General features: G+C 45.5%; 1 protein-coding gene across 2 annotated transcripts in view; it reads right to left on the bottom strand.

Annotated features, from left to right (window-relative positions):
- PI4K2B (phosphatidylinositol 4-kinase type 2 beta) overlaps positions 1-26,465 on the bottom strand; it is a 101,927-nt gene that overhangs the window by 60,261 nt on the left and 15,201 nt on the right. Inside the window, exons 2-3 of one of the 2 annotated variants that reach the window (XM_030191247.1) lie at positions 22,816-22,973; positions 13,319-13,519 (exon numbers count right to left, since the gene is read on the bottom strand). In XM_030191247.1, the coding sequence (XP_030047107.1) occupies positions 13,319-13,519; positions 22,816-22,973 (359 nt within the window). The remainder of the gene's footprint in view (positions 1-13,318; positions 13,520-22,815; positions 22,974-26,465) is intronic. The other variant, XM_030191248.1, reaches the window with a different exon arrangement.

The raw sequence follows: 26,465 nt of genomic DNA, 5'->3' as shown, positions 1-26,465 counted from the left end.
GACCTTAGGGCGGGAAGTAGCGGAGGGACCGTCCGAGAGCTGCCTGGCTGCAGCGCTGCTGCGCCAGGCAGCCCTGCGTTTGGGGGGCGCAGCAGCCAGGGGAAGGTCACAGTTGGGCTGGGGAGGCTTAGCCTCCCCAAGCTTCTTATATGGGGCGCCTATGAAAGTCTGTTCTCCCATCCCATCCATGTCCATCAATTCTCCTCTGCCCTGCCCTCCCTTTCCTCCCTCCTTCCCCTCTATGTCCTGCGATTCTCTCCTCCTGACATCATCTCGCCTCCAGTGTTCCCTTCCGCCTCATTGTTCCGCCCTCTGACATTACATTTTGACGCAAGGGCGGGGCAATGAGTGGGAATGGGTGTTACGAACCCAGGCATCCAGACGTAGAATGTTGGAGGTGCAAATTATTATATAGGATAAACTCCCAATACAGTATAATATGTAGCGAATAAAAACAGAGTTTTCCCTGGGAGCTGTCAATATGTCCACCTCCTAGTGTAGGCACATTGAGGCTCGCCATCCTCAGTTCTGTTTCCTGTTAAATACTTTTTTCTTCCTTTCGTCATTATCTTAATTATAATTACCCTTCCTACCTAATGAATATGCATCTTTCCAGAATATTCTGTTTCCTGTATGAATCAAATTCTATCATTTATTCCTTTACTAGTAAAAAAGGCCCATTTTGAAACGCTATGAAACGGGCGCTAGCAAGGTAAATTCCCACCCATCCTCCCTTCCTTCCCAAGTTCCATACCCCTCCCTCCCGTGTTCCATATCCCTCTCCCTCCCTTCCTTCCTTGCTGAGTTGCAGAACTCCCTCCCTCCCGAGTTGCAGACCCCCCTTCCTCCCAGTTCAAGGGCCCCACCCGAAGCACATCCACACACCCACCCACACATATGTCCCTCCCTCCCAGTTCAAGGGCCGTCAAGCCCCTCCCACCGCGTTGCAGACTACCCCCTTCCTCACATTCAAAACCCCCCCTCCGCTTTAATGTCCCCTGCACCCCCCTACCACGACCCTTTGTACACCACCCTTTCCTCCGAAATACCTCCCCTGAAGCCGTCGCGTACCTCTGCTGAGCTGACGGATCAAAGTTCTGTTCTCTCTCGACTGCGGGGCATGGCTTCATGATTGAGCATCTGTTGAAGTCTATGTGCGTGCGTCTGACCTTTTTTGAGATAAGGTTACCACAACTGAACGCAATACTCAAGGTGAAGTCACACCTTGGAGCAATAGAGAGGCATTATAGTATTTTTGGTCTTATTCCTAATAATTCTTAGCATCCTGTTTGCTTTTTCGGCCACCATCACACACTAAGCAGAAGATTTCAGCCTAGTATCTACGACGACACCTAGATCTTTTTCTAAGGTGCTGACCCCCAAGGTGGACCCTAGCATCAGGTAACTATGATTCAGATTATTCTTTCCAATGTGCATCACCTTTGCATTTGTCCACATTAAATTTCATCTGCCATTTGGATGCCCAGTCTTCCAATTTCCTAAGATCTTCCTGCAATATTTCACAGTCCGCATGTGTTTAAGTATATAAGTATTGCCACACTGGGACAGACCAAAGGTCCATCAAGCTCAGCATCCTATTGACTGGCAAGATCCCAAAAAAGCTCAATACATTTTATGATGCTTATCCTAGAAATAAGCAGTGGATTTTCCCAAGTCAATTTAATAATGGTCTATGGACTTTTCCTTTAGAAAGTTGGCCAGACCCTTTCTAAACCCCACTAAGCTAAATCACCTTTACCACATTCTCTGACAATGAATTCCAGAGTTTAATTACACGTTGAGGGACATCCTTAGTCTTCTGTGAGTGGAGTGACCCACTCTAGCCTCTACCTGCGGTGCAGATCCTCAAGAGACTTTTCCCTTTGTTTTGTTCTGCTCCACTCTGGTTTTGAGGGAGCTTGCCGTGGTTGTTCAGCAGCTCATCTGAGTGTACTGACAGAATGAACCCTTTTCTTAACCACTACCACTGTCAGCCAAGTATTGTCTGTCTTTGTCCTGCTAGGGCGGGCCCTTTGCCTATTCTATTGTGTTCTACTGTATGCCATATGTTTGCATTGCTTTGCTAATATTGAGATGCGCAGCTAGGCTGCTTACGTTTGATTTCCCTACACAGCTAGGCTGTTCTACTTTACCTTAATCTATGTTTTATATTTGCCTTGCTTCAGCTAGGTTAGACTGTATAGCTAGGCTGCTTGTTTTCCTTTCTGTGCCTTTTGGCTACCCTTTTAGCTTTGTGTTTTTTGCTACTAATAAAGCTGCCTCAGGTCATCTCCACTTGTGGTCCATAGTAACATAGTAGATGACGGCAGAAAAAGACCTGCACGGTCCATCCAGTCTGCCCAACAAGATAACTCATATTTGCTGCTTTTTGTGTATACCCTACTTTGATTTGTACCTGTGCTCTTCAGGGCACAGACCGTATAAGTCTGTCCAGCACTATCCTCACCTCCCAACCACCAGCCCTGCCTCCCAACCACCGGCTCTGGCACAGACTGTACAAGTCTGTCCAGCACTATCCCCGTCTCCCAACCACCAGTCCCGCTGCCCACCACCGGCTCTGGCACAGACAGTACAAGTCTGTCCAGCACTATCCCAGCCTCCCAACCACCAGCCCCGCCTCCCGATCTTGACTAAGCTCCTGAGGATCCATTCCTTCGGCACAGGATTCCTTTATGCTTATCCCACGCATGTTTGAATTCCGTTACCGTTTTCATTTCCACCACCTCCAGTTCTTGGAAGTACTCTTAGGTCTGAGGGTACTCGGTCTACCCAGAGGTGATTGAGCGATTCTCACATGGCCACCTCTGGGCCAAGGACTCACAAACGTCGCAGTCTGTTGGCTAGACTGTTTTTGCCCACCAGATAAGTGGCTCGTAGGTATATGCCTTGATGGCGAGCTCAATGCCACATCCGAACGGCCACCTGACACACAGGGTGTGATCCGGTGCCCCCCTGCTTATTGGTGTAATACATTGCAACCTGGTTGTCTGTTTGAATGAGATCAAATTTGTTGAAACAGCAGATCAGTAAAAGTCTTTAGAGCGTTCCAGATCACCCGCAGCTCCAGGAGATTGATCTGAAGATTTGTTTCCTGGGAGGACCAAACACCTTGAATGTGGAGCCCATCCACATGAGAACTGAGTCCCGTAAGTAAACGCTCATGAAGAGCTGGTAAGACCAGACACATGACACGAGCATAGAGGCCTGGAACATCTTCCTCCCAAAAGAATCCAAGGTCCTAGCTTCTCTGCCTGGGGGCACAAAGGCATAGTCTCTGGAACTCCTGGCTGTTTTGAGAGCGGATTCCACCACAATGGAATTGTGACGCAACTGAGGCTTATCAAAACCAGGTGTGCTGTGGATCTGGTACACGGTATTGATCTTCTTGGGCATGAAAGGGAGGAAAGAAGGTATTCCCAATTCCGAACGAGGACTTCCTGGAGTACCTCATGGAGAGGAAAAGCCACAGCCTACCTAGGAGAAGACGTGTAGTCCAGGACCTCGAGCATCTTGGCCTTGGGTTCGTCCTCCGCCTCCAAAGGAAATGGAATGGCCGTAGCCATTTCTTTGGCAAAAGAAGGGAATGAAGGGCTCTTCAGAGGATACTTTCTCCTTTCAGGTGGAGGGGAGGGTTCAGAGGAAATTCCGTAGGATTCTTCTGAGGAAAACTACCTTGGATCCTCCTTTGAATCCCATGAGTGCTCCTCCTTGGTGTCAGACAATATCTCCTGGTGGAAATGTTGAGACGGAGCCTGCCTCGAAGTGGAGGAGTCACGTCCTCAAGGATGGCATCAAGAAGCCGGCTCCTGCAGTGAAGCTTCCGCCACCGACATTGGAGTGCCGGCTTGGGTGGCAGTTGACAGCTGAGCCATATGCGGCATCGGTGTTGGAGGCTGCACGCAAGCACCCCGATGCCGATGCACACCGTTGCAAAAGGCCATCCATCAGCTCAGGGAGCAAGGCCCAGACGCGCTCATTGAGGGCCAACAACAGGAAAAGCTGGAGTGCCAGTTCAGGCGCAAATTGCAGAGCTGCCGGGGTCGATGCAGGAGCTGGGTCTTGGCTGCTGGGAGACTGATGCATCGGTACCTTCTGTATGGAGGGGGAGGGGGAGTGGTCAAGAGCAATCAATGCTAATGCTTCCTGGTCTTCACCCGAAGCTTGTCATCAAGGCTCCTCGGTGCTGAGGGCAAAACTAAATCCACACGTCAGCTCAGGGTCGGGTCTAACAATGGACGGTCCCAGGGGCCCTGCAGAGCAGGAGGCCTCAAGGCAGGTGTTGACCCACTCGATGCTTCATTGCTCCTAGTGTCAGAGGGTCTAAGCAGCAAAAACAAAAAACAATCTAAGAAATAAAGGAGGAGGAGTGGCCTAGTGGTTAGGGTGGTGGACTTTGGTCCTGGGGAACTGAGATCGATTCCCAGCACAGGCAGCTCCTTGCGACTCTGGGCAAGTCACTTAACCCTCCATTGCCTGCAGCATTGAGCCTGCCATGAGTGGGAAAAAGTGTGGGGTACAAATGTAACAAAAAAAAAAAATAAAAAAAGAGGAAAAAAAAGGGGGTTCCACAAGCGGGAATACAAAAGAAGACAAGAAAATTGTCGAAAGGCACAGACAAAGCTCTTTGGACCAAGTGAAGTGAAGACACGGTTAAAAAAAAAAAAAACCCACCCTCTTCTGCTCACCACAGTAGAAAAACAAAATTGAGGAGACCGTGCTCTCTTGGCAGGCGGGAAAGCACTCACGCGTGTGCAGTGGAACGTGTCTCGAGCTCCACAAAGCTCTACTTATGCAAGTCTTAAGTCCCTGACCAGGTGATGCGGGTCAGCATCACCCACTTGTGAGAATAAATAGGCTTGCTTGTACTCGGAGAAAGTTAGTTTCTCTACCTTCATCTGCTGGTAGAAAGGGGATACAGCGCAATCATTAGGATGGTTCAACTGGACACTAAGGAAGTAGTAGTTTGTAGGGAGTTTTTTGTTTTGGGTATTTTTTTTAACACCTTAGAATGAGATAATCCTGATTTGCTGACCTTCCAAGTTAACTTTGCATTTATACAAGGTAAAAGTCAGCAGACAAGTCAGGAGCGTACTAAGAGGCAACTTGATTAACTATGCCTCCGAGTTGATAATTGAGTGACCTTGCCATATGAACATATACAACTGACAGCTCAAATGTTTTACTAGATTAAGGTGGGGGGGGGGAGTTATCAATGTGTTTTACTGTTAAGATGGGTTACTTTATTGCAGTGGCGTAGCAAGGGCGGGGCGGTGGTCCGCCCCGGGTGTAAGAGCGAGGGGGGGTGTTCCACTCCCGCTGTGCCTGACCGAAAGGCTGCTGGCACTGAAGTCAGCTCCTTCAACAGCCCCCCCCCCTCCCCCCCCCCCCCGCTGCAGTTTAAAAATCTCTGAATCAGCGACGCAGCTCTAGCGTGCAGTGAACGCACCTCTGCCTGTAAAAGAAGCGGATCGCCTCGTCGGGCCTTCTCTCACTGTAAGGCCCGATGAGGCAATCCGCTTCTTTAACAGAGGCGTGTTCACTGCATGCTAGAGCTGCGCCGCTGATTCAGCGATTTTTAAACTGCAGCGCAGCCGGTCGGGTGGCAGAGAGAATGGGGCTGTTGAGGGAGCTGATGGTAGGCAGGTGGGGACTGGGTCGGGGGATGGGCTCAGATGGGAAAAGGGGACTGGGTCGGGGGGGGGGGGGAGTTTAGATGGGAGATGGGGGCTGGAGCTTGGGTGTGAGAAGGGGGCAGGAGGGAGACTGGGGCCATGCCTGGGACAGGGGCAGGTGGGATAATGGGTCTGGGGCTGAAAAGGAGGGCAGGTGAGAGAATGGGGCTGGAGCTGAAAAGGGGGGCCCCTAATGTAAGGCAGGTGGATTAAGGGGACTGGAACTGGGGGCTGAAAAGGAGGGTAGATGGGATAAGGGGGCTAGTACTGGAACTGGGGGCTGAAAATGGGACAGGGAGAAGTGGCTGGGGCTGAAGCTGGGGACTGGTGGGATAATGGGGCTAAAACTGGGGGCAGAGAGAGAGAGGGGACAGACCCTGGATGGATGGGAGAGGGAGGGCAGACGGTGGATCAAAGGGGCAGAGGGAGAGAGAGGGCAGACGGTGGTTGGAAGGGGCACAGCGCAGACAGATACTGGATGGTTGGGAGAGAGCGAAGACAGATACTGGATGGTAGGGAGAGAGCAAAGACAGATACTGGGTGGAAGGGAGACAGTGAAACGAAGATGAGGAAAGCAGAAACAAGAGACAACAAACTGTAAATAGTATTGTAGCTGTGTTAATAAATGTTTATAAACAGAACGTGGCAATAAGGTAATCTTTTTATTGGACTAATTTTAATACATTTTGACTAACTTTCGGAGAACAAAACCCCCTTCCTCAGGTCAGGATAGGATACTTTAACAGCAGTATACTGTATTGACCTGAGGAAGGAGGTTTTGGCCTCTGAAAGCTAAATGTATTAGTCCAATAAAAAGGTATTTTATTTTCTATATTTGCTTTATTTCTATTTGTTAATTTGTAAAGTAGTTATTGGTATTTGTTAGTTTTTTCAAATTTACATTTGCTATCTTTATATTTTGCACAGTACTAGGGGACATTTTCTGTTTCTGTATGTTGCATTGTATGCAGAATCTGTCATCTTGGGGGTTCAGTTTAATTTTTGTTTAAATAGAAAGTTTATGATTACTTATTCTATAGTGGATTAGGGTGTGTCTGTGAAAAAGACAGGGCTTTTGTTGGCATTGATTGTGCAGGATTGATGATCTGTACTATTCTATCTGGTTTCATTTTACAATAGGTGAATTGATGTTCTAGTGCTCACAGTTGTGTTTAAAGTGCTTTCCTTTTCCTTGTGTGACTCATAGAAATTACTGCCTATGGTATGGAAGAATTGCTCCATAGGTCCCAAGTGTTTTGTATTCTCGGTATGCCTAGTACAGGATTTTGGAGGGGGTGTTAAAAAATAACTGGCCCTGGGTGTCAGATACCCTAGCTACGCCACTGCTTTACTGTTAATACAAGTTATTAGTAAACAGATCTCATTACATAAAATAGCACTAGTTAGTGGTAAAATAACTCATTTTAATAGTAGCTCACATTGATAAATGTCCCTCTAATTTTAGTTGTCTTGGGAAAATTGCAATGGCAGAGATTAGGCAATCTGCTCTCTCAGATCATACCTCTCTAAGCGGAATTTGAACCTACCTTATACAGGACAGTCACTTTCAGAAATATTTGGGAATTAGAGGTTTTATTTTGTTACTAATGCTATACAAAAAGATGATCCCATTTTATTTAGGTACACAGCAAAAGCTTTATTAAGATGCGATATCAGGGGGGAGCTTGTCCACCAAGCCCGCCAACTGCCGCACATTGTTCCGCATGTGTATGCTCGTGTAGAGCTGGTAAGACTGGATTTTGGCCACGAGCATAGAAGAATGGTAGGCCTGCCTCCCAAAGGAGTCTAAGGTTCTAGAGTCCTTGCCCGGGGGCGCCGAAGCATGCTCCCTAGAACTCTTAGCCTTCTTTAGGGCCAAATCCACAACTTCAGAGTCGTGAGGCAACTGAGTGCACATCAGCTCGGGTCCCCATGGATCCGGTACTGGGACTCGATCTTCTTGGGAATGTGGGGATTACTTAGTGGCTTGGTCCAGTTCGCAAGCAATGTCTTTTTTAGGACATGATGCATGGGTACTGTGGACGCTTCCTTAGGTGGAGAAGGATAGTCCAGGAGCTCAAACATTTCAGCCCTGGACTCGTCCTCCACAACCACCGGGAAGGTGATGGCCGTAGACATCTCCCGGACAAAGGCCGCAAAAGACAGACTCTCGGGAGGAGAAAGCTGCCTTTCAGGGGAGGGAGTGGGATCAGAAGGAAGGCCATCAGACTCCTCGTCAGAGAAATATCTGATGTCCTCCTCCTCCTCCCACGAGGCCTCACCATCGGCATCAGACACAAGTTCACGGACCTGTGTCTGAAGCCGTGCCCGGCTCGACTCCGTGGAACCACGGCCACGGTGTGAGCGTCGAGAGGTAGACTCCCTCGCCCGCACCGGCAAAGCTCCCTCCGCCGACGTCGTTGGGGAGCCTTCCTGGGAGGCGACCGCAGTCGGTCGAAGACCTCACCCCGGGCAAGGGGCCAGCCGGCGCCTCACTCGACGGTACCGGTGGCGCAAGCACCCCCGGTACCGGAGGGGAAGGGCGCAACAGCTCTCCCAAGATCTCTGGGAGAACGGCCCGGAGACTCTCGTGCAGAGCGGCTGTGGAGAAAGACATGGAAGCCAATGCAGGTGTCGATGTCAGAGTCTGTTCTGGGCGTGGAGGCCGTTCCGGGCTGTCCAAGGTGGAGCGCATCGACACCTCCTGAACAGAGGATGAGCGGTCCTCCCGGTGCCGATGCCTACTGGGTGCCGACTCCCTCGGCGACCCAGAGCTCTCGGTACCGACACAGGAAGGGGACCGGTGTCGATGCTTCTTTGACTTTTTCAAACGAAGCATGTCACCGGAGCTTCCCGGTACCGACGAGGAGGACGTAGAATCCAGCCGTCGCTTCCTCGGGGCCGAGGCCGAAGAAGGTCGGTCTCGGGGGGGCTGTACCGCAGGAGCCCTCAGGGTAGGGGGAGACCCACCCGAAGGCTCACCGCCACCAGCAGGGGAATGGACAGCCCTCACCTGCACTCCAGTCGAAGCACCACCGTCCGACGACATCAGCACTAGTGGAGGACCCGGTACCGCCGACGCAGCCTTCCGATGTCTCGGCCCCGACGCAGAGGGTCGATGCCTCGATGCACTCGCGGCCGAGGACGGAGGTCTTGACACCGTCGACGCACTCGATACTCCCGGTGCCGATGCCGACGAAGAGCCCGAGAACAAAACGTTCCACTGGGCCAATCTCGCTACTTGAGTCCTTTTCTGTAAAAGGGTGCAAAGACTACAGGCCTGTGGGCGGTGCCCAGCCCCTAGACACTGAAGACACGACGCGTGCCTGTCAGTGAGCGAGATTACCCGGGCGCACTGGGTGCACTTCTTGAAGCCGCTGGGAGACTTCGATGACATGGGCGGAAAAATCACGCCGGCAAAATCAAAACTCGTAATTGCGGTAAGGCACCAAAAAGAGGGGGAGAAAAAAATTCGACCCGAGGCCTCAAAAGGGCCTACCCCGAAAACGAAAGAAAACTTAACGGGGCAAAAACTGGAAATAGAGGAAGGGGAAAAAGACCGAACAGGCCTTCTTCCGAAATCCTTTTTTTTTTTTTTTTTTTTTTAGTGAAAAGTCAAAAAAGACGCGCGAGGTCAACTTAAGGGGCGCGAACGGCGTAAACGCGACCGTACCGAGCGCGGACAAAAGAAGACTAATGAACACGAGCCGGTTCGGGCGGGAAGACGGCCGCGCATGCGCGGTGCGCATCGGCGCGCAAGGACTAGCAAAGGCCTTTGCTAGTAAAGTGTTCCGATTGGAGGGGCTGCCGTGGACGTCACCCATCAGTGAGAACAAGCAGCCTGCTTGTCCTCGGAGAAACTAAAATTAAACTGACACCCAGGAGGCCAGATTCCGCATACAATACAACACCGCAGAAACAGTGATGAATGTCCCCTAGTACTGTCAAAATACAAAGATAGATGTAAATTTGAAAAACTGACAAATACCAATCACCACTTTACAAATTAACAAATAGAAATTAAAAAAAACCCCAGAAAATAAGATAATACCATTTTATTGGACTAATACATTTTTCAATTATCTTTCAGAGGCCAAAACCCCCTTCCGAAGGTCAGTACAATATACTGCTGTTGTGGTCCTGTCCTGACCTAAGGATGGAGGTTTTGGTCTCTGAAAGTTAGTTGAAAATGCATTAAAATTAGTCCAACAAAAAGATCACCTTATTTTCATTTTCTATTTCTCACCACAGCTACAATACTACTTTATTCTAAAGCAAATAAATAAATCAAATCTTTTTTTCTACCTTTGTCAACTCTGATTTCTGCTTTCCTCGTCTTCTCTTCACTCTCTCCCTTCCATCCAGCGTCTGCTCTCTCTCTCCCTTTCATCCAGTGTCTGTCTGCTTTCTCTGCCCTTTCCATCCAGTCTGCCCTCTCCCCCTTTCCATATGGTGCCTACCAACTTTCTCTGCCACTTCCATCCACCGCCTGCCTTTTCCTTCCCTTCTATACAGCATGTGCCTCCTCTCTCGTTTTTACATGAGGCATTCCAGCATCTCCCCCTCTCTCCATCTTTATTTCTCCACTCTGTTCCCCATCCATACCCATCTTCTGCCTATCTCCTATCTGACTTTTTACTCTCCATATCCACTGTCATTCCCTCTCTCCTATTCCATAATCTCCCATCTGTGTCTCTGTCCCTATTCCCCCACGTTCAGCATTTGCTCTCTGTGTCTCCATCCCTTCCCATGTTCCTCACCCTTCTTTCTCCCTCTCTCCTGCACTCCAAACCCAGGGCCAGTATCTCTCTCCCCTTCTTCATAGTACTGCATCTTGTTCTCCCTCTCCCCTGATCCAGCTTTTTCCCAGTCTCCTCTCCCTCATACATCCCACCTTTCTTCCCCTCCCCCTCTTGCTTCCCTTTGATCTGGTATCACTCTCACTCTTTTCTCCACCCCCTTTTCCCATTCCCGTCATTGCTTTCCTTCCTCTCTCCACCGCCCTTTCCCCTTAGGTCTGGCATCGCTCTCTCCACCCCCTCTTCCCCTTAGATGTGGCATCACATCACATCCTCCTCTATCCCCCTTTCCCTATGGTCTGGCTGGCATCGCTCTCCCTCCTTCCTCCTCCGCCCCCCCCCCCCCGATTAGTGCTGTATCGCTCTCCCCCTCCTCACTCCACGCTCGTCTGCTCCTGCATGCCTCCAAGCTTCCAGGCCTGCCAGCAGCATCTCAGCTATGAAAGTGCTGCCTTCAGCCTGCCCTGGAAGCCTCCTCTATACAGAAAATGCTTCCGGGGCTGGCTGAAGGCAGCGCTTACATTGCTGATGCTGCCGGAAGCCTCGAAGTTTAAAGACCTGCAGAGTGGGGCAGGAGTGAAGTGAGGAGAGGGAGAGTGATACTGCACTAGTCGGGGGGGACGGGACACCCATGCAGCACCGCACCAGTCGGGGGTGGGGGTGAAGATGGCAGCACCGCACCCATCGGGGGGGGGGGGGGGGGAGGAAGGCGTCCATGGCAGCACCTCCTCACGACCTGCACCCGGGGCAGGCCGCCCCCACCGTTCCCGCCCTCAGTATGCCACTACCTGGAGGCTTTAAATGCCCTCATCAGGAGAGAAGATTTAGTCATTCGTTCTCTCTCTTTGTGCAAAGCCTCAAGTCCACACTACAAAACCCTCATAGTGAAGTGTTATAGCATTATTTTGTAAAGGCCACTGAAAGCACTGCTGGAGGAAGCCAATCAAGCCTTGATTGCCCTTATCCCGAAACCTGGGAAAGATGCTTTTGGTCTCACTGAGCCATTTCTTTATTAAATGTTGACATAAAAATTATGGCCAGCGTGTTGGCCCTTTGGTTGGCTAACATTTTATCTTCTTTAATCAGGGATGACCAAGTGGGGTTTGTGAGAAACAGACAAGTCTTGTATTATATAATGTCAGAAAGACATTAGCTGCCTGGGAAGCACTACATGAATTAATCACATAGAGGCCCTTATAGTCTGTGATGCAGAAAAGGTGTTTGACCAAGTGTCGTGGCCCTTCCTGTTTCACATGTTGGGATTTTGGGAGTTTTGTAGCATTTTTTGAAGCTGCTTTGCAAGCCTTGTATAGTGCTTCATGGTACATTTATTAGTTAATGGTGGTCTCCAAAAGCTTTTCTATTCATAAGGATACACGACAGGGTTGCCCTCTATCCCCCCCCCCCCCCCCTACACACACACATACACATTTCTTAAACAATTTCTTCAATGAATTAGACAAACACCAACAAGAAAAGGGGTCTGACTTGGGTCTATAGAGGTCAAAATCCTAGCTTTTGCAGACAATATTTAACCGCTTCTCATGAATTCCAAGGCATCACTGACAGCAGTTTTTGTCTGAATTTTCAAATTTTGGTGGATATGCGGGTTTGAAACGGAATTATTCAAAAAGTGGCCCTTCCGATAAATTTAGATCTTGGAATGAAGGCCCCAGCAAAATGAACATCCACCTTCAATTACACATTAAAGAAACTTTTTCTGTGAACTGATGATCATGGAGCATTACAGGGCAGGGTGGACTAACCCGATTAGATGGCACAAATATAGTAAAGTGTGGGAAACACTTTGGCTGCCTCACAGAGCTCAAAGCTGGTTGTTGAACAATTAACAATGCAAGTTCCTAACTATTCTGTGGAACCTGGGGGTTGGGGGGGGGGGGGGGGTTAACCATGGTTTTCAGGACTTGGCGTAAGGACTCCCACCAAGTTTAGAACAGGTTGTTTCTTATGGACCTTGGACTGGGTTGAGTGGTTAGGATTTATTTGTATTAGTGAAAATTATCATGTTTTTGGAATTGTTTGGAATTGTCTTGCCACTAATAAAAAAATACTCAAAAAAAACCACAAACACTTCCCCATTAATTCTTCTAGTATTCATGAGAACAGCTTAATACTAGCTACTACTACTACTTACTACCCAAAAGATAATACAAAGCAAGGATTTTTCTAAGGAAACAAGTTTCAGAACTGGGGCTGGGAGGGTAGTGACAGGTGTTCCAGAAGTGATAGACTCTAGGAGTCAACACATGGAAATATTTAGTTTAATTTTAAGGACATAAGTACATAAGTGTTGCCATACTGGGACAGATCAAAGGTCCATCAAGCTCAGCATCCTGTTTCCAACAGTGGCCAACCCAGGTTGCAAATACCTGCCAAGATCCCAAAACAGTACATTTTATGCTGCTTATCCTAGAAATAAACAATGGATTTTCCCCAAGTCCATTTTAATAATGGTCTATGGACTTTTCCTTTAGGAAGCCATCCAAACTGTTTTTAAAGCCCGCTAAGCTAACTGCTTTTACCACATTCTCTGGCAACGAATTCCAGAGTTTAATTACACGTTGAGTGAAGAAATTTAGATTTTCAACAAAAGGGTGGTGGATACAGGAAACAGCCTCCAAGTGGAGATGGCAAAAAAGTAACAATTGAAGAATGCATGTGAAAAATAGAGGTTCCTTAATTAGATGGATGTAAAGATAATGCCTGTGCTAAATGCAAAGACCACATGTGCCTAGCCGTCTTTACCTAAAGGACATTATCGACTTTTCTATGTTCAACAATGTAAATGTGAAGGTTTTCTCTCACCTTAGTTTTAGGCACTATTTCTAGGCCCAGCTTGCTGTCTACAAGAGATGCACCAGCCTCAGAAAGATACCCTTGATTGGGAACTAAACAGCCACGGCCAAAGCAGCATGGACAACAGATCTTGTGGAAATATTTAGTCCATTTTGGGTTTAAATGACCATAAGGCTCTTCAGATTTTGGCTTAAACACTCCAATTACTTTCTGAACAAAGAAATAAAAGTTAAAATTAAAATAATGTTTATATTCTTAAGCTTAAAATAATATTTTTACTTATATATAAATTACAATTCAAATAGAGTATGGATAAAATGTTAACTATTAAGCAATTGTTTTTAAAGTTCACATATATGGGTCACATTAATTCACTATGTGCTATCTCAGAGGAGCAGCACCTCTCTCTCTTTCTCTATAACAGCTGTTCTCAACCAATGTATGTCACCAAGAGGTGGGAAAGTGTCACCTTTGTTTTCCTTAACAACCACCTGTGCCTGCAGGCTGAGGAAAGTAAGGATCTATTACTGCTTCCTCATTAACTCCAATGATAACTGCTTCCACCAGCCAGAAATGGAAATGTTGCAGTGTTCTATGTTTCTGAGTAGCATGTTTGCATGGCTTTGGGTTATTTTACTCAGGGGCCAATGCAGAAAGTCTAGCCGCATGGCTATCTCAAGCTGTACACAAACATTAATGGCCAATCAATGCACAGAGGGATTGAGTGAAAATGTTAACTCACATGGAAGACTTGGTCACACATTGCATTAAAATGTATGGTAATAAGGCCATTAAATATTCTGGGCACAAAAAGAAATAGTGGCTTTAGCTGTGTGGACAACATAATAAATTCTTTTGTCAGGTCTGGGGTAATGTAGAAAGATTAGCAGAGAAGATTTAGCTGCCAGTTTTGTCTTCTCCTGAAACCTGAAGAAGTGTCTGCAAGTTTAAAAGACTGATGGCAGGTAACAGAGCTTTGGCACATATCAGAACAAAAACAACTGTCAGCACACATCAGCACCTGTTCTTCTGTTCATAAATATTGTATGTGCAAGAAATTTTGCAAGGCTGATACTTATGTGCAGAAGAACAGGCGTCGTGTCCCGACACACTTGTTCCAACATGCACACAAGAAGCTGTACTCACCACAAAACCTTTGTGCACATGCTTAGGGCAGACTCCCCCAATTTGCACACAAGTTCTGCACACATAAACATTTGTATATACTTAGTTTGCTGCTCATGGTAGAAGCAGACATCCGCGCTCTATTCATGGCTTTCTGCAATGGCCTCTGTATCTGACAGTGTCTGTTTTGTATGACAAGCTGTAGGGAGAAACAGCTTAGCTACATGCTCTGCATAGACTCCAGAGTGGGTAAAGGTTTCTTGATACTGACAATAAGTTCAGGGTGACTTTACCTACCATTCAATCCTGTATCAAAAAACCATATGCAAAGCATTAGTCCCAGTTATCACACAGCCTAAAGCCAAAAATTTAACAATTCTTAAAACAAAAGTAAATTCTGTTTATGTTTAAATCATTTTTATTAAAGATAAACAAAGGTTTGATTGTTGTATACATTCTTCTATCAACATTGTCATCCAGTTTTCAACGTCCATTGTGTATTGTGTTTCAATTGGTCACCAGTAAAAGAACAATCCAAATACAATTTACAAGTCATGCAACTTTTTTTTTCACCCAATACAGACCCCACCCCCCCACCCTTCCCCGATGAATAGTGGCAAGCTTGCTCCCAAGGATAACATGAAGGATTAACCATTAGAATCTCAACATAGCAGATACACTAGAAAGAAGAGGAAGACCTGCACTCTGATAGCCCTCCCCAATTAACCCCAATGCTCCACCACGCTGTCTGTTCTACATTCTATTCTCTGCCTTTCCCGTTTTATGGAACACAGATCAAAAATGCCACATTCTTCCTGACTATGCAAAAGCGTAGCATAAACTTTGTACACTGAAACATAAGGAATCAGAAACATCCTCAAACATTTACATCACTGTTCCCCCCCCCCCCCCCGCCCAATCCTGATTCTTACACTGTAACATTGTAATTAAACAGACAAAAAATAATAATAATAATAAAAATTCTCTCCATGCTTCAAAGACGATTTAAGCTAAAACTACGTGCCCTGGGTGCTAGTACCTGGATATATAGTTCCCATATCTCCAGAAAAGCTTTCCTCCTTTTTGGGGAGGATCCCACCGCCCTCCGCTCTAATAGTAACAGGTCATGCAGCTTGTTCTTCCAGTGCCAATATTCAGGAGGATCTTCGGATACCCACGCATTCATAATAAGCTTCTTCCCCATGATACTAGCTTTCCTAATAAACTGTCGTGCCCCCCTGGTATGCATAGCGAACACTTCATATTTATCCAATAAGATACCCAAGGGGGAAAGTAGAATTCTCCCCTGTAATACAGTCTCCAAAAAGTTGATCACCCGACCCCCAAAACTTTTTATCATGTGGTACTCCCATAGATAGTGAAATAGCGTGCCCTCCTTCTGCCCACACTTAGTACACAAAGTCCAGCTGTAAGTTAGGGCGTTGAAGATCTTGGGCCCAATGCTGAAGGATATGCCCGGTTGCTTTGCCTTCGTAGTGCTCCCCCAACACCCTATGCAGCCCTGACACCGACAGACGTTCCCCAGGCACAGCTCAGAAGAATTCTCGAATATGACTACCTTGGCCACTCCCCAGCTTTCCAGGCTCCAGAGAGCGGCCATAATGCGCTAGCTGGTAATAGGCAAATTGGTAACATGCGTTAATACCCACCCCCAGGGCTCCCAAGCCCAGCAACTGTCCCCTTACCCCTAGGACATGTTCTAATCTAGTGATCCTCAACTCCGCCCATCTACGAAACACTTTGTTCTCTGACCCCGTTTAAATAAGGGGTTCTCTTGTAGCGGCATTAGATCTGATACATCCGCTGCTAGGCCCCATAACCTATTCAGTTCACCCCACATCTCTCTTAGAGGTCTCAATAATATACTATCCTTAACCCATGTTGGTAATATTTTCTTCGGGCTTTGTAGTAAAAAGTATAGGTGATATGGCCGGAAAAATTCCTCCTCTAGCCTACGTGGAGTAAAGTCCTGTCTATCTAAGAGCCAGTTCCCCCAAGTGACGCAGTAAGCTTGCTTGATTATAACAGCGGAGGTCAGGTACCCCCATTCCTCCCTCTCGCCAGGGCCCCATTAGCAGTTTTAAGGGGAGCCTAGGCTTCAAGTCCCTCCAAATGAACTTCTGAATGTGTTTATAGATCTTGTTTAAATCGCTGCTTTTTAATCTCAGCAGGAGCACCTGGAACAAGTATAGCTACCTAGGGAATTCTACCATCCTGTAGAGATGGATTCGCCCATGTAAGTGGTAACATCTCCCACTTATCCAATCGTCCCTTCAGGGCCTCTATCATTCTGTCTATATTTGAATGATAAAGATCGGCTGTCCTCAGAGTAATCTGCACTCCCAAGTATTTGAGTGACCCTGACACCCACTGGAGTGGAAATACACCGCCCCACTGCCGCCTCACTTCTAAGTTCGTTGCCATCGCCAAAGACTTAAAGTAATTTATTTTAAGACGAGCAAAATCACCATATTCCTGAAACAGCTCTAGCAATGCCTCTAGTGATCTTTTGGGCTGAGTGATATGCACCAATATGTCATCTGTGAAAGCAGATACCTTAAACTCTGAAGAACCCCATGTGACTCCATCTATCTCCGGGTGTTCCTGAATCTCCCTAATTAGTCCAATGTGGTGACAAATAACAAAGGCGACAGGGGGCAGCCCTGTCTTGTACCTCTCCTGATCGGGAATAATGATGAGCGTTCCCCATTGATCCACAAATATGCCTGTGGATTGGTATAGAGCGCTCCCACTGCATCTCTAAAGGTTCCCTCTATCCCCATCTGCTTTAACATGAACCCCCAAACCACTCTGTCAAAGGCCTTCTCTGCGTCAAAACTAACAACCAGAGAAGGCCTTCACTGCACCTCTACAGACTCCAGGGAGGCCAACAGAGCCCTAATATTACTGGCCACTGTTCTACCTTTAACGAATCCAACCTGGGGAAGCACTATCAATTCTGGCAGTAACCTTGCCAAACGGTTCGCCAAAATCTTTGCATAAAGTTTTATGTCGCAGTTCAGTAAAGAAATTGGTCTGTAGGATCCTACGGCTTCCTTCTCCTTTCCAGGCTTCAACAGCACTATTATCTTGGCTACATTTAGGGAGCCTGGCATTTCTCCAGTAGTTGCCATGTCATTATATAATTTAAGCAACAGGGGTACCACCTGTTCCCTCAACAATTTATAATAGGCCATGCTAAATCCATCTGGACCTGGCGCTTTATGTATGTTACTCTGTTGGAGTGCTACCAATAGTTCGCCCTCCACTATGGGACCATTCAGCGCTTCCCTTTGTGCCTCTGATATTCTTGGCAATTTTTGATTGATCAAATACATCTCGCTATCCTCCACTATATCTGTAGGTTTCTCATATAGCGCCTGGTAATATTCCCTAAATCTCTCAACAATACTGCCTATCTCCCGGAGAAGCTGACCCTTACCGTCCCTCACCTGCAATATCCCTTCTGCGCCAACCTACCCAACATCGCCCCTGCTTTATTCCCATATAAAAACAGTTGGTGCTTATAATACACATGTGAATTTTGTGCCTGTTGATGCAGGAGTTCATTTAACTCCCTCTGTGCGGTCAAGAGAATTTTTGAGTCTCTGTTGTCACCTTCCCTAACCTCTGCCGCTGAGTGCGCACTTCATTTTCTAAACAAAGAATTTGTCTCTTATTTTCTGGGCTCGTGCCCTATAGGCAATTACTTCCCCCCTCATGACAGCCTTGGCTGTTTCCCAGTAAAGGCCCACTTGCTGCCTATACTCCCGGTTGTGAGTTTCAAAGGCTTGCCATTTTTTGCAAATATAGGGCTTAAAGTGGGGGTCCCTACAGAGTTCAAAGGGGAATCTCCACCCTCCTTTCCTATTCCCAGTCCCCAGGGTTTGCAACTGCACCCATATCATTGCGTGATCTGATATTTCACATGGGCCTATCTCTGCCGCGGGTACATTAGAAAAAAGGTTCCGTGGTATAAATAAATAGTCGATGTGTGACTGCATTAGGTGGGCTTGGGAGGTATGAGTGTAGTCCCCCTCTGCGCGGGGTGTAGCACCCTCCACACATCAATCAAATTTAACGCTGAGCAGAGGAAAGGCACGCCCCTCGCTGCACTCCCCGGGAGCCACATTTATCAATCCTAGGGTCAGACACCATGTTAAAATCCCCCCCTAATACAATCTTGCACCCTTGGTAAGGGCTTAACAAATCTATTAACTTTTGATAGAATTTCTGGTCATAAACGTTAGGCGCGTATATATTACAAAAGATATAAGTTACGGCACCCCACTCTGCTTCTACCAGCACTATCCTCCCTTCTGCACCCCTCCTAACTGCCTTTATGTGCATATGCAGGCCTTTATGAAATAACATCAGGACCCCTCTTTTTTTCCCCACTGCTGGCACTCCTATTGCCCTTTCCACCCAGCCTGTCTGGAATTTCCCATGCTCCAACTCCGTCAAATGGGTCTCCTGGAGGAACGCGATGTCTGCTTTATGCCTGCAAGACCTTTGTTCTCTTAATGGGCAATGAGACCCCCCCCCCCCACCACGTTCCATGAAATAATTTAAGTGTACCCTATCCCTACAATGAGATATGAAGTAAAGAATGATTGTTACCTGAATGTAAGGGAGTATCCCCCAGCCCCTGGACACCCCCCCTTTTCCTCTTTTTCCTTCCTTTCTTAGCCACCCAATGCATCTTCCGAGCATCCACATGTTGCAAGAGAGAAAGAAAAAACAAAAAACCCCGTCCCCGTCCTCCCCACCTCCCCTTCTCCAGAATTTACTCCCATATCGCCCAAATTGTTCTCGCTAGAGAACTGGTCACGTCTTCACTCCGCTCTGGCCCTCCCCTGCACCCTTATCAATAGCCTTAAGCATTTGCCTCGCCCCAGACATTAATTCTCCCCTATATTAACTAATACTACAACCACATATTAACCAGAAGTCCAACCTCCACCACCACTTGGGTAACCTTGGGTTTTTACCCAGTTTTACCTTCCTTTCTTAAATGTTCTTGTTAACAAGACCTCAGTCCCTTTCTTTCACTGCTGAAGGAAAAGCACCACCAGAGCTTCTCTTGTATCCCTGCTGATCCATCTGTGCTGGTCCCTTTCCTCAAGCTGGTCTAGCAGGATAAGGAATTTATTTTTAAAAAATATGCTATACCGAAACTAAAAGGGAAAAATACTTTACCGGTTTTATACAACATTGATATGATTGATTAATCTGGAACCAAATCCTCATATTATTACATGAAGGCTGACTTACATCTGTGTCTACAGTACCTTTGGTGCACAACTAAGTTATAAATATAACTCAAGATTTTTTTTTGTTACATTTGTATCCCACATTTCCCACATATTTGCAGGCTCAATGTGGCTTACATAGTACCGTAAAGGCGATCGCCAATACCGGTATGAACAAATACAGTGATGTTGTGGTAGGATAAAGGTTCATGTGTAATAGACAGTTAGGGAATCGTAGCGAGGAAGAGTTATTTTATGTCCATTACGATCTTTAGTTTCGTTGTGATGCAGGGTTCAGGCATTTAAGTTGGGTCGGTAGGGTATGCCTTTTTGAACAGGCTAGTTTTTAGTGATTTCCGGTAATGCGTTCCACAGTTGTGTGCTAATGTAGGAAAAACTGGACGCATATGTTGATTTGTATTTGAGTCCTTTACATCTTGGGAAGTGAAGATTTAGGTATGTTCTTGCTGATTCGGATGTGTTTCTTGTTGGTAGGTTGATCAGGTCAATCATATATCCATATAAGGCTTCTTAGATGAGCCTGCTCATGCATTCAGCTCTCGGATGATATGCCAGTTGACCTTGAGCTCAACAGCCCATCGCAGCACAGCTTGGGCAGTGAAATGGCTTCCATTCTCCATACATTGTAATTAGGTTAGTTAGCGCTTCCAGTGTTCTTCTGGTCAAAGGTGACTGAAGAAAATATTGCAACTAGATCTGAAGAGTATCCACAACTGCTAGAGCATTGCTTCTTTTTGTTGTCTGTTAGTGGAGACCTAATATAGTCAAGTAGCCTAGTGGTTAGCGTGCTGGGCTTGACATCTAGGGGAAATGGGTTCCAATCCAACTGCTGCTCTTTGTGATCTTCGGCAAATCACATAACCTTCCATTGCTTCAGGTACAAAGTTAGGCTGTAATTCCTCCATGGACAGGGAAATACCCATTGTCCCTGAATGTAACTCATCTTGAGCTACTACTGAAAAGGTGCGAGCAAACTCCAGATAAATAATATTCTTTCCCAGATTTCATTTGGTTGAGTGCCAAGCTTTATGTTTTAAACTGAATGCATCTAAGACCCAAGTTTTGTCCAGATAAATAATATTCTTTCCCAGATTTCATTTGGTTGAGTGCCAAGCTTTATGTTTTAAACTGAATGCATCTAAGACCCAAGTTTTGTCCAGTGAAGCTAAGAGGCATATTTTCAAAGCACTTAGCCTTCCAATGTTCCATAGAAACCTATGGAACTTTGGAAGGATAAGTGCTTTGAAAATATGCCTCTTTAAGTCACTAAAAGTTCCACGTTCTATGGCTTTTGATAATATTGATGTTGAGATTGAGTGGAGGAGTGGAGGAGTGGCCTAGTGGTTAGAGTGGTGGACTTTGGTCCTGGGGAACTAAGGAACTGAGTTTGATTCCCACTTCAGGCACAGGCAGCTCCTTGTGACTCTGGGCAAGTCACTTAACCCTCCATTGCCCCAGGTACAAATAAGTACCTGTATACAATATGCAAGCCGCATTGAGCCTGCCATGAGTGGGGAAAGCGCAGGGTACAAATGTAACAAAAAAAAATTTTTTTTGACTATTAGGTCTCATATCAAAAGCGTAGTTTGAAATGAGGTTTTTTTAATTGAAACTTTTAAGACATCTTAAATGCTTATTATCAGATTTTAATTACCAGACAGTACTGCAAGCTATGTTTTTTTGTATTTTGGATTACTATAACTGTATTTAAGCATCTCAAAATTAGACGTGTCTTTTGCAAACTGCACAGAACGCTGCAGCACGACTGTTACATGGAATGTCAAAGAATGATCATATTTCACCCGTATTGGTGGACTGTTTTAAGCACTGTTAATTTTTAAAGCTTTGTACAGTGACGCTCCCCTTGCACTGGCTTCCTCAATGAGGATCTCTCAACCTGAACATTCCTTGAGAACCACTGATAAGATGTTTTTAGATGTTCCGACCTTCAGACAGATGAGACTTGATAATGTATCCATCTTCCATTGTGTATGTTGGAGCCAGACTATGGGATATACCATCAAATTTACAGGGTCCACAGCCTCTCCTACAGTTTATGAAACATTTGAAAAATTGTTTGAGCAAGCCTTTAATTTTCACAGTCATAATGTGTTTAGGATTGCAGTTTTTGTTTACAGGTATTTTATGTTTTTTGGTGTGAGGATGTTATAATGCCGTTATATCGCTCCATGGTGCGAACGCACCTTGAGTATTGTGTTCAATTCTGGTCGCCGCATCTCAAGAAAGATATAGTGGAACTGGAAAATGTGCAGCGAAGGGCGACTAAAATGATAGCGGGGATGAGACGACTTCCCTGTGAAGAAAGACTAAGGAGGCTAGGGCTTTTCAGCTTGGAGAAGAGACGGCTGAGGGGAGACATGATAGAGGTATATAAAATAATGAGTGTTGTGGAACAGTGGATGTGAAGCGTCTGTTCACGCTTTCCAAAAATACTAGGACTAGGGGGCATGCGATGAAACTACAGTGTAGTAAATTTAAAACAAATTGGAGAAAAATTTTCTTCACCCAACGCGTAATTAAACTCTGGAATTCGTTGCCGGAGAACGTGGTGAAGGCGGTTAGCTTGGCAGAGTTTAAAAAGGGGTTAGACGGTTTCCTAAAGGACAAGTCCATAAACCACTACTAAATGGACTTGGGAAAAATCCACAATTCCAGGAATAACATGTATAGAATGTTTGTACGTTTGGGAAGCTTGCCAGGTGCCCTTGGCCTGGATTGGCCGCTGTCGTGGATAGAATGCTGGGCTTGATGGACCCTTGGTCTTTTCCCAGTGTGGCATTACTTATGTACTTATGGTCTTTGTTGTGTCATTTTGATGTTCTGTATGTTTTTATATTGTACCCCGCTTAGATTGGTAGGATAAGCAGGTAATACATTTTTTAAATAAGCTGCATACTATTAAATGAGAGATAGAGCAGTTTTTTATTTTAACTAATAAGCCATTAGCACAGTGGCCTACTAGTTAGAAAATTTGGTTTGTATTTAGTGAAAGAAATTCAATAAAAAATAGCCATTTTCTTCCTATTAATAGATATTTGAAGTTTTCAAAAAATTAAAAGCACTCACCCCCTTAGTATCTTTGACAAAGTAACTTCCACTTGAACCCTGTGAGATTCTCTCTGGGAAAACACCACATTCAAGAGCCTGTTCTGCTCTCTGTATAATTTCAGCAAACTCTGGGTCATCCAAAATGAAGTTAATCTCCCCAGTGCCACCAACACTTCCTGAAACAAAAAGAGCAAGCATCAGTCTAAGAGCATCTGGTACAGAAGCTTAACATATCCAAAATGTGTATACATCTAGCTAAAAGAAAGAACGGGAACTTTGATTTCTCTACAGACTAGTACAGAAGTAGTTTCACATGATTCTCTCTTTTGTTTCACTGTTGTGATCTCTTCCCTAGGTGCTAATTTTCTACACTGTCTTGTAAAAGAATTCAAACCTTTGTATCTTTTCACATTCTGCTGCCCAAAAGATTTTTTATTTTTTATTTATTGCATTTGTATCCCACATTTTCCCACCTATTTGCAGTCTCAATGTGGCTTACAGAGTTTGTTATGACCAAAATTTGTTATTACCAAAATTAAGATCAAATTCAAAAACATATTGAGGTAACAGCAGTTGGAAAGTGTAGAGTATGTTGGATAGATAAGTGAACCAAAGAACAATTACAATACTACTGAAAAAATAAGAATAAGAAACCTAAACGTTCTGATTGCATAAGCAATCATACCCCTTGACTCACGTCGGTGGTAGGAAAAATAACGGAGTCGCTGCTGAAAGACAGGATAGTTAACTTTCTAGAAGCCAATGGGTTACAGGACCCAAGGTAACATGGCTTTACCAAAGGAAAATCCTGCCAAATGAATATAATTGATGGGTGACCAAAGAATTGGATGAAGGGCATGTGCTAGAAGTAATCTACTTGGACTTCAGCAAAGCCTTTCATATGGTGCCCCACAGAAGACTCTTGAATAAGCTGAAAGGGCTGAACTGGATAGGAAACTGGTTAACTGACAGGTGGCAGAGGGTGGTGGTAAACAGAATCCGCTCGGAGGAAAGGAAGGTGAGCAGTGAAGTTCCTCAGGGGTCAGTGCTGGGGCTTATTCTGTTTAATATATTTGTGAGAGATATTGCTGAAGGGTTGGAAGGAAAGGTTTACCTTTTTGCGGATGACATGAAGATAGCCAATAGAGTGGATATCCTTGAGGGAGTAGAAACAATGAGAAGAGATCTCCAAAAGTTAGAAGAATGGTCGAGTGTCTGGCATTTCAAATTTAAATGCCAGACGTGGAACATGGAGTAAAACAACTTGAGATGGCTATCCATTTTTCAGCTGCTCTGAACAACGCTCTACCGCGTTAATAGAAAATCACGTGTTGAAGACAAAGAGGGCAACCTGGTTCATTTTGATGAATAATAAAAGGTTTTAAGTTGTTGAGGAGTGCAAGTTCGATGTTCTGCAGCCAACCAAGAAGGAATATAGAGATTTTCAGGAAAGAGAATCTTTGGTTTTAAACATTTGTTGAAATATATGTGAGGATATGACAGCTTAAAAAATTCAAAAATCTGAAAGGCGTTGACAGGATTTGAGAATTGAAGAGCATGGAAACGTAACAAACTGATGGATTTATTGGAATGAAGGAACTTTCTGAAGCTATGCCCACTTGATAACTTAGGGCAGTAATTAGTTGGGTGGGGTAATAGAACTTGAACCTCACCATCTGGTAATGTATTTAACCTGTTTGGTTAGGATAAGATTATTGTTAATAATGTAAAATGAACGTGATGCGATAAGAGGAGTCCTCAATGTGTATAAGTGAGTTAATTAATTCATGCTGACAGGATTGTGCTTATTCAGTAAGCAGGAAGGAAATGTTAGTTAACTGAGGTTTTCAATAAACTGATTGATAACTGAAAAAGATTTCTGGAGCACAATTTAATAAATGAGATTTAAAATTTAATGCCAAGAAGTGCAGAGTGATGCATTTGGGGTGAAGAAATCCAAAAGAGAGATACCGAATAGGAGGGGAGAGATTAGTAAGCTTGACTCAGGAGAGAGACCTTGGGGTGTTGGTGTCGGAGAATATGAAGGTGAAGAAACAATGTGACAAGGAGACAGCCATAGCCAGAAGGATGTTAGGATGCATAGAGAGGGGTATAACCAGCAGAAGGAGATGCTGATGCCCCTTTTCTACAAGTCACTGGTGAGGCCCAACCTGGAGTATTGTGTTCAGTTTTGGAGGCCGTATCTTGCTAAAGATATAAAAAGACTGGAAGTGGTGCAAAGAAAAGATACAAAAATGGTATGGGATCTGCACTGCAAACCATACGAGAAAAGGAGAAACAGGGGTGACATGATACAGACATTCAAATATTTGAAAGGTATTAATCTGCAAATGAACTTTTTCAGGAGACGGGAAGGTGGTAGAATTAGAGGAAATAAATTGAGGTTGAAGGGGGGCAGACTCAGGACTAATGTCAGGAAGTATTTTTTCACGGAGAGGGTGGTAGATAGTGGAATTCAAACATGCGTGGGATAAACACAAAGGAATCCTATTTAGAAGGAATGGATCTACGGAATCTTAGCAGAGATTGGGTGGCAACGCCGGTAATTACTACTACTACTTTTTAGCATTTCTATAGCGCTACAAGGCGTACGCAGCGCTGCACAAACATAGAAGAAAGACAGTCCCTGCTCAAAGAGCTTACAATCTAATAGACAAAAAATAAATAAATAAAGTAAGCAAATCAAATCAATTAATGTGAACGGGAAGGAAGAGAGGAGGGTAGGTGGAGGCGAGTGGTTACAAGTGGTTACGAGTCAGAAGCAATGTTAAAGAGGTGGGCTTTCAGTCTACATTTAAAGGTGGCCAAGGATGGGGCAAGACATAGGGGCTCAGGAAGTTTATTCCAGGCGTAGGGTGCAGCGAGACAGAAGGCGCGAAGTCTGGAGTTGGCAGTAGTGGAGAAGGGAACAGATAAGAAGGATTTATCCATGGAGCGGAGTGCACGGGAAGGGGTGTAGGGAAGGACGAGTGTGGAGAGATACTGGGGAGCAGCAGAGTGAGTACATTTACAGGTTAGTAGAAGAAGTTTGAACAGGATGCGAAAACGGATAGGGAGCCAGTGAAGGGTCTTGAGGAGAGGGGTAGTATGAGTAAAGCGACCCTGGCGGAAGACGAGACGACAGCAGAGTTTTGAACCGACTGGAGAGGGGAGAGGTGACTAAGTGGGAGGCCAGCAAGAAGCAGATTGCAGTAGTCTAAACGAGAGGTGACAAGGGTGTGGATGAGGGTTTTGGGAAGCAAAACTGGTGCTGGGCAGACTTCTACGGTCTAAACCCTGATCGTAACCGGATAGGAATTGGCTGGAGTGTAAATTTTAAGAGGCTTTGACGTTAGCTTCACAACTTTTAGTACAAGAACAATGCTGGGAAGATTTTTACGGTCTGTGCCCTGAGAAAGGCAAGGAGAAATCTAACTCAGGTATACATATAAAGTATCACATGCCATCTAAAATGAGTTTATCGTGTTAGGCAGACTGGATGGACCATTCAGGTCTTTATCTGCCATCATTTACTAAGTTACTATGTTACTATGACTCAATACATTATGGAAACTCCTTTAGTACGAACAGCAGCTATGATTCATTTAGTACAATTATCTCAATAGGATGGAGTAGTTTTTGCCTATTCTTGGCACAATAGCTCAAGC

This window comes from Microcaecilia unicolor, chromosome 2 (assembly GCF_901765095.1).
Source record: "Microcaecilia unicolor chromosome 2, aMicUni1.1, whole genome shotgun sequence".
In the NCBI taxonomy this organism is placed as follows: Eukaryota; Metazoa; Chordata; class Amphibia; order Gymnophiona; family Siphonopidae; genus Microcaecilia; species Microcaecilia unicolor.
Note: the sequence above shows the minus strand (reverse complement) of the source record. Positions and strands in the feature narration are given on the sequence as shown.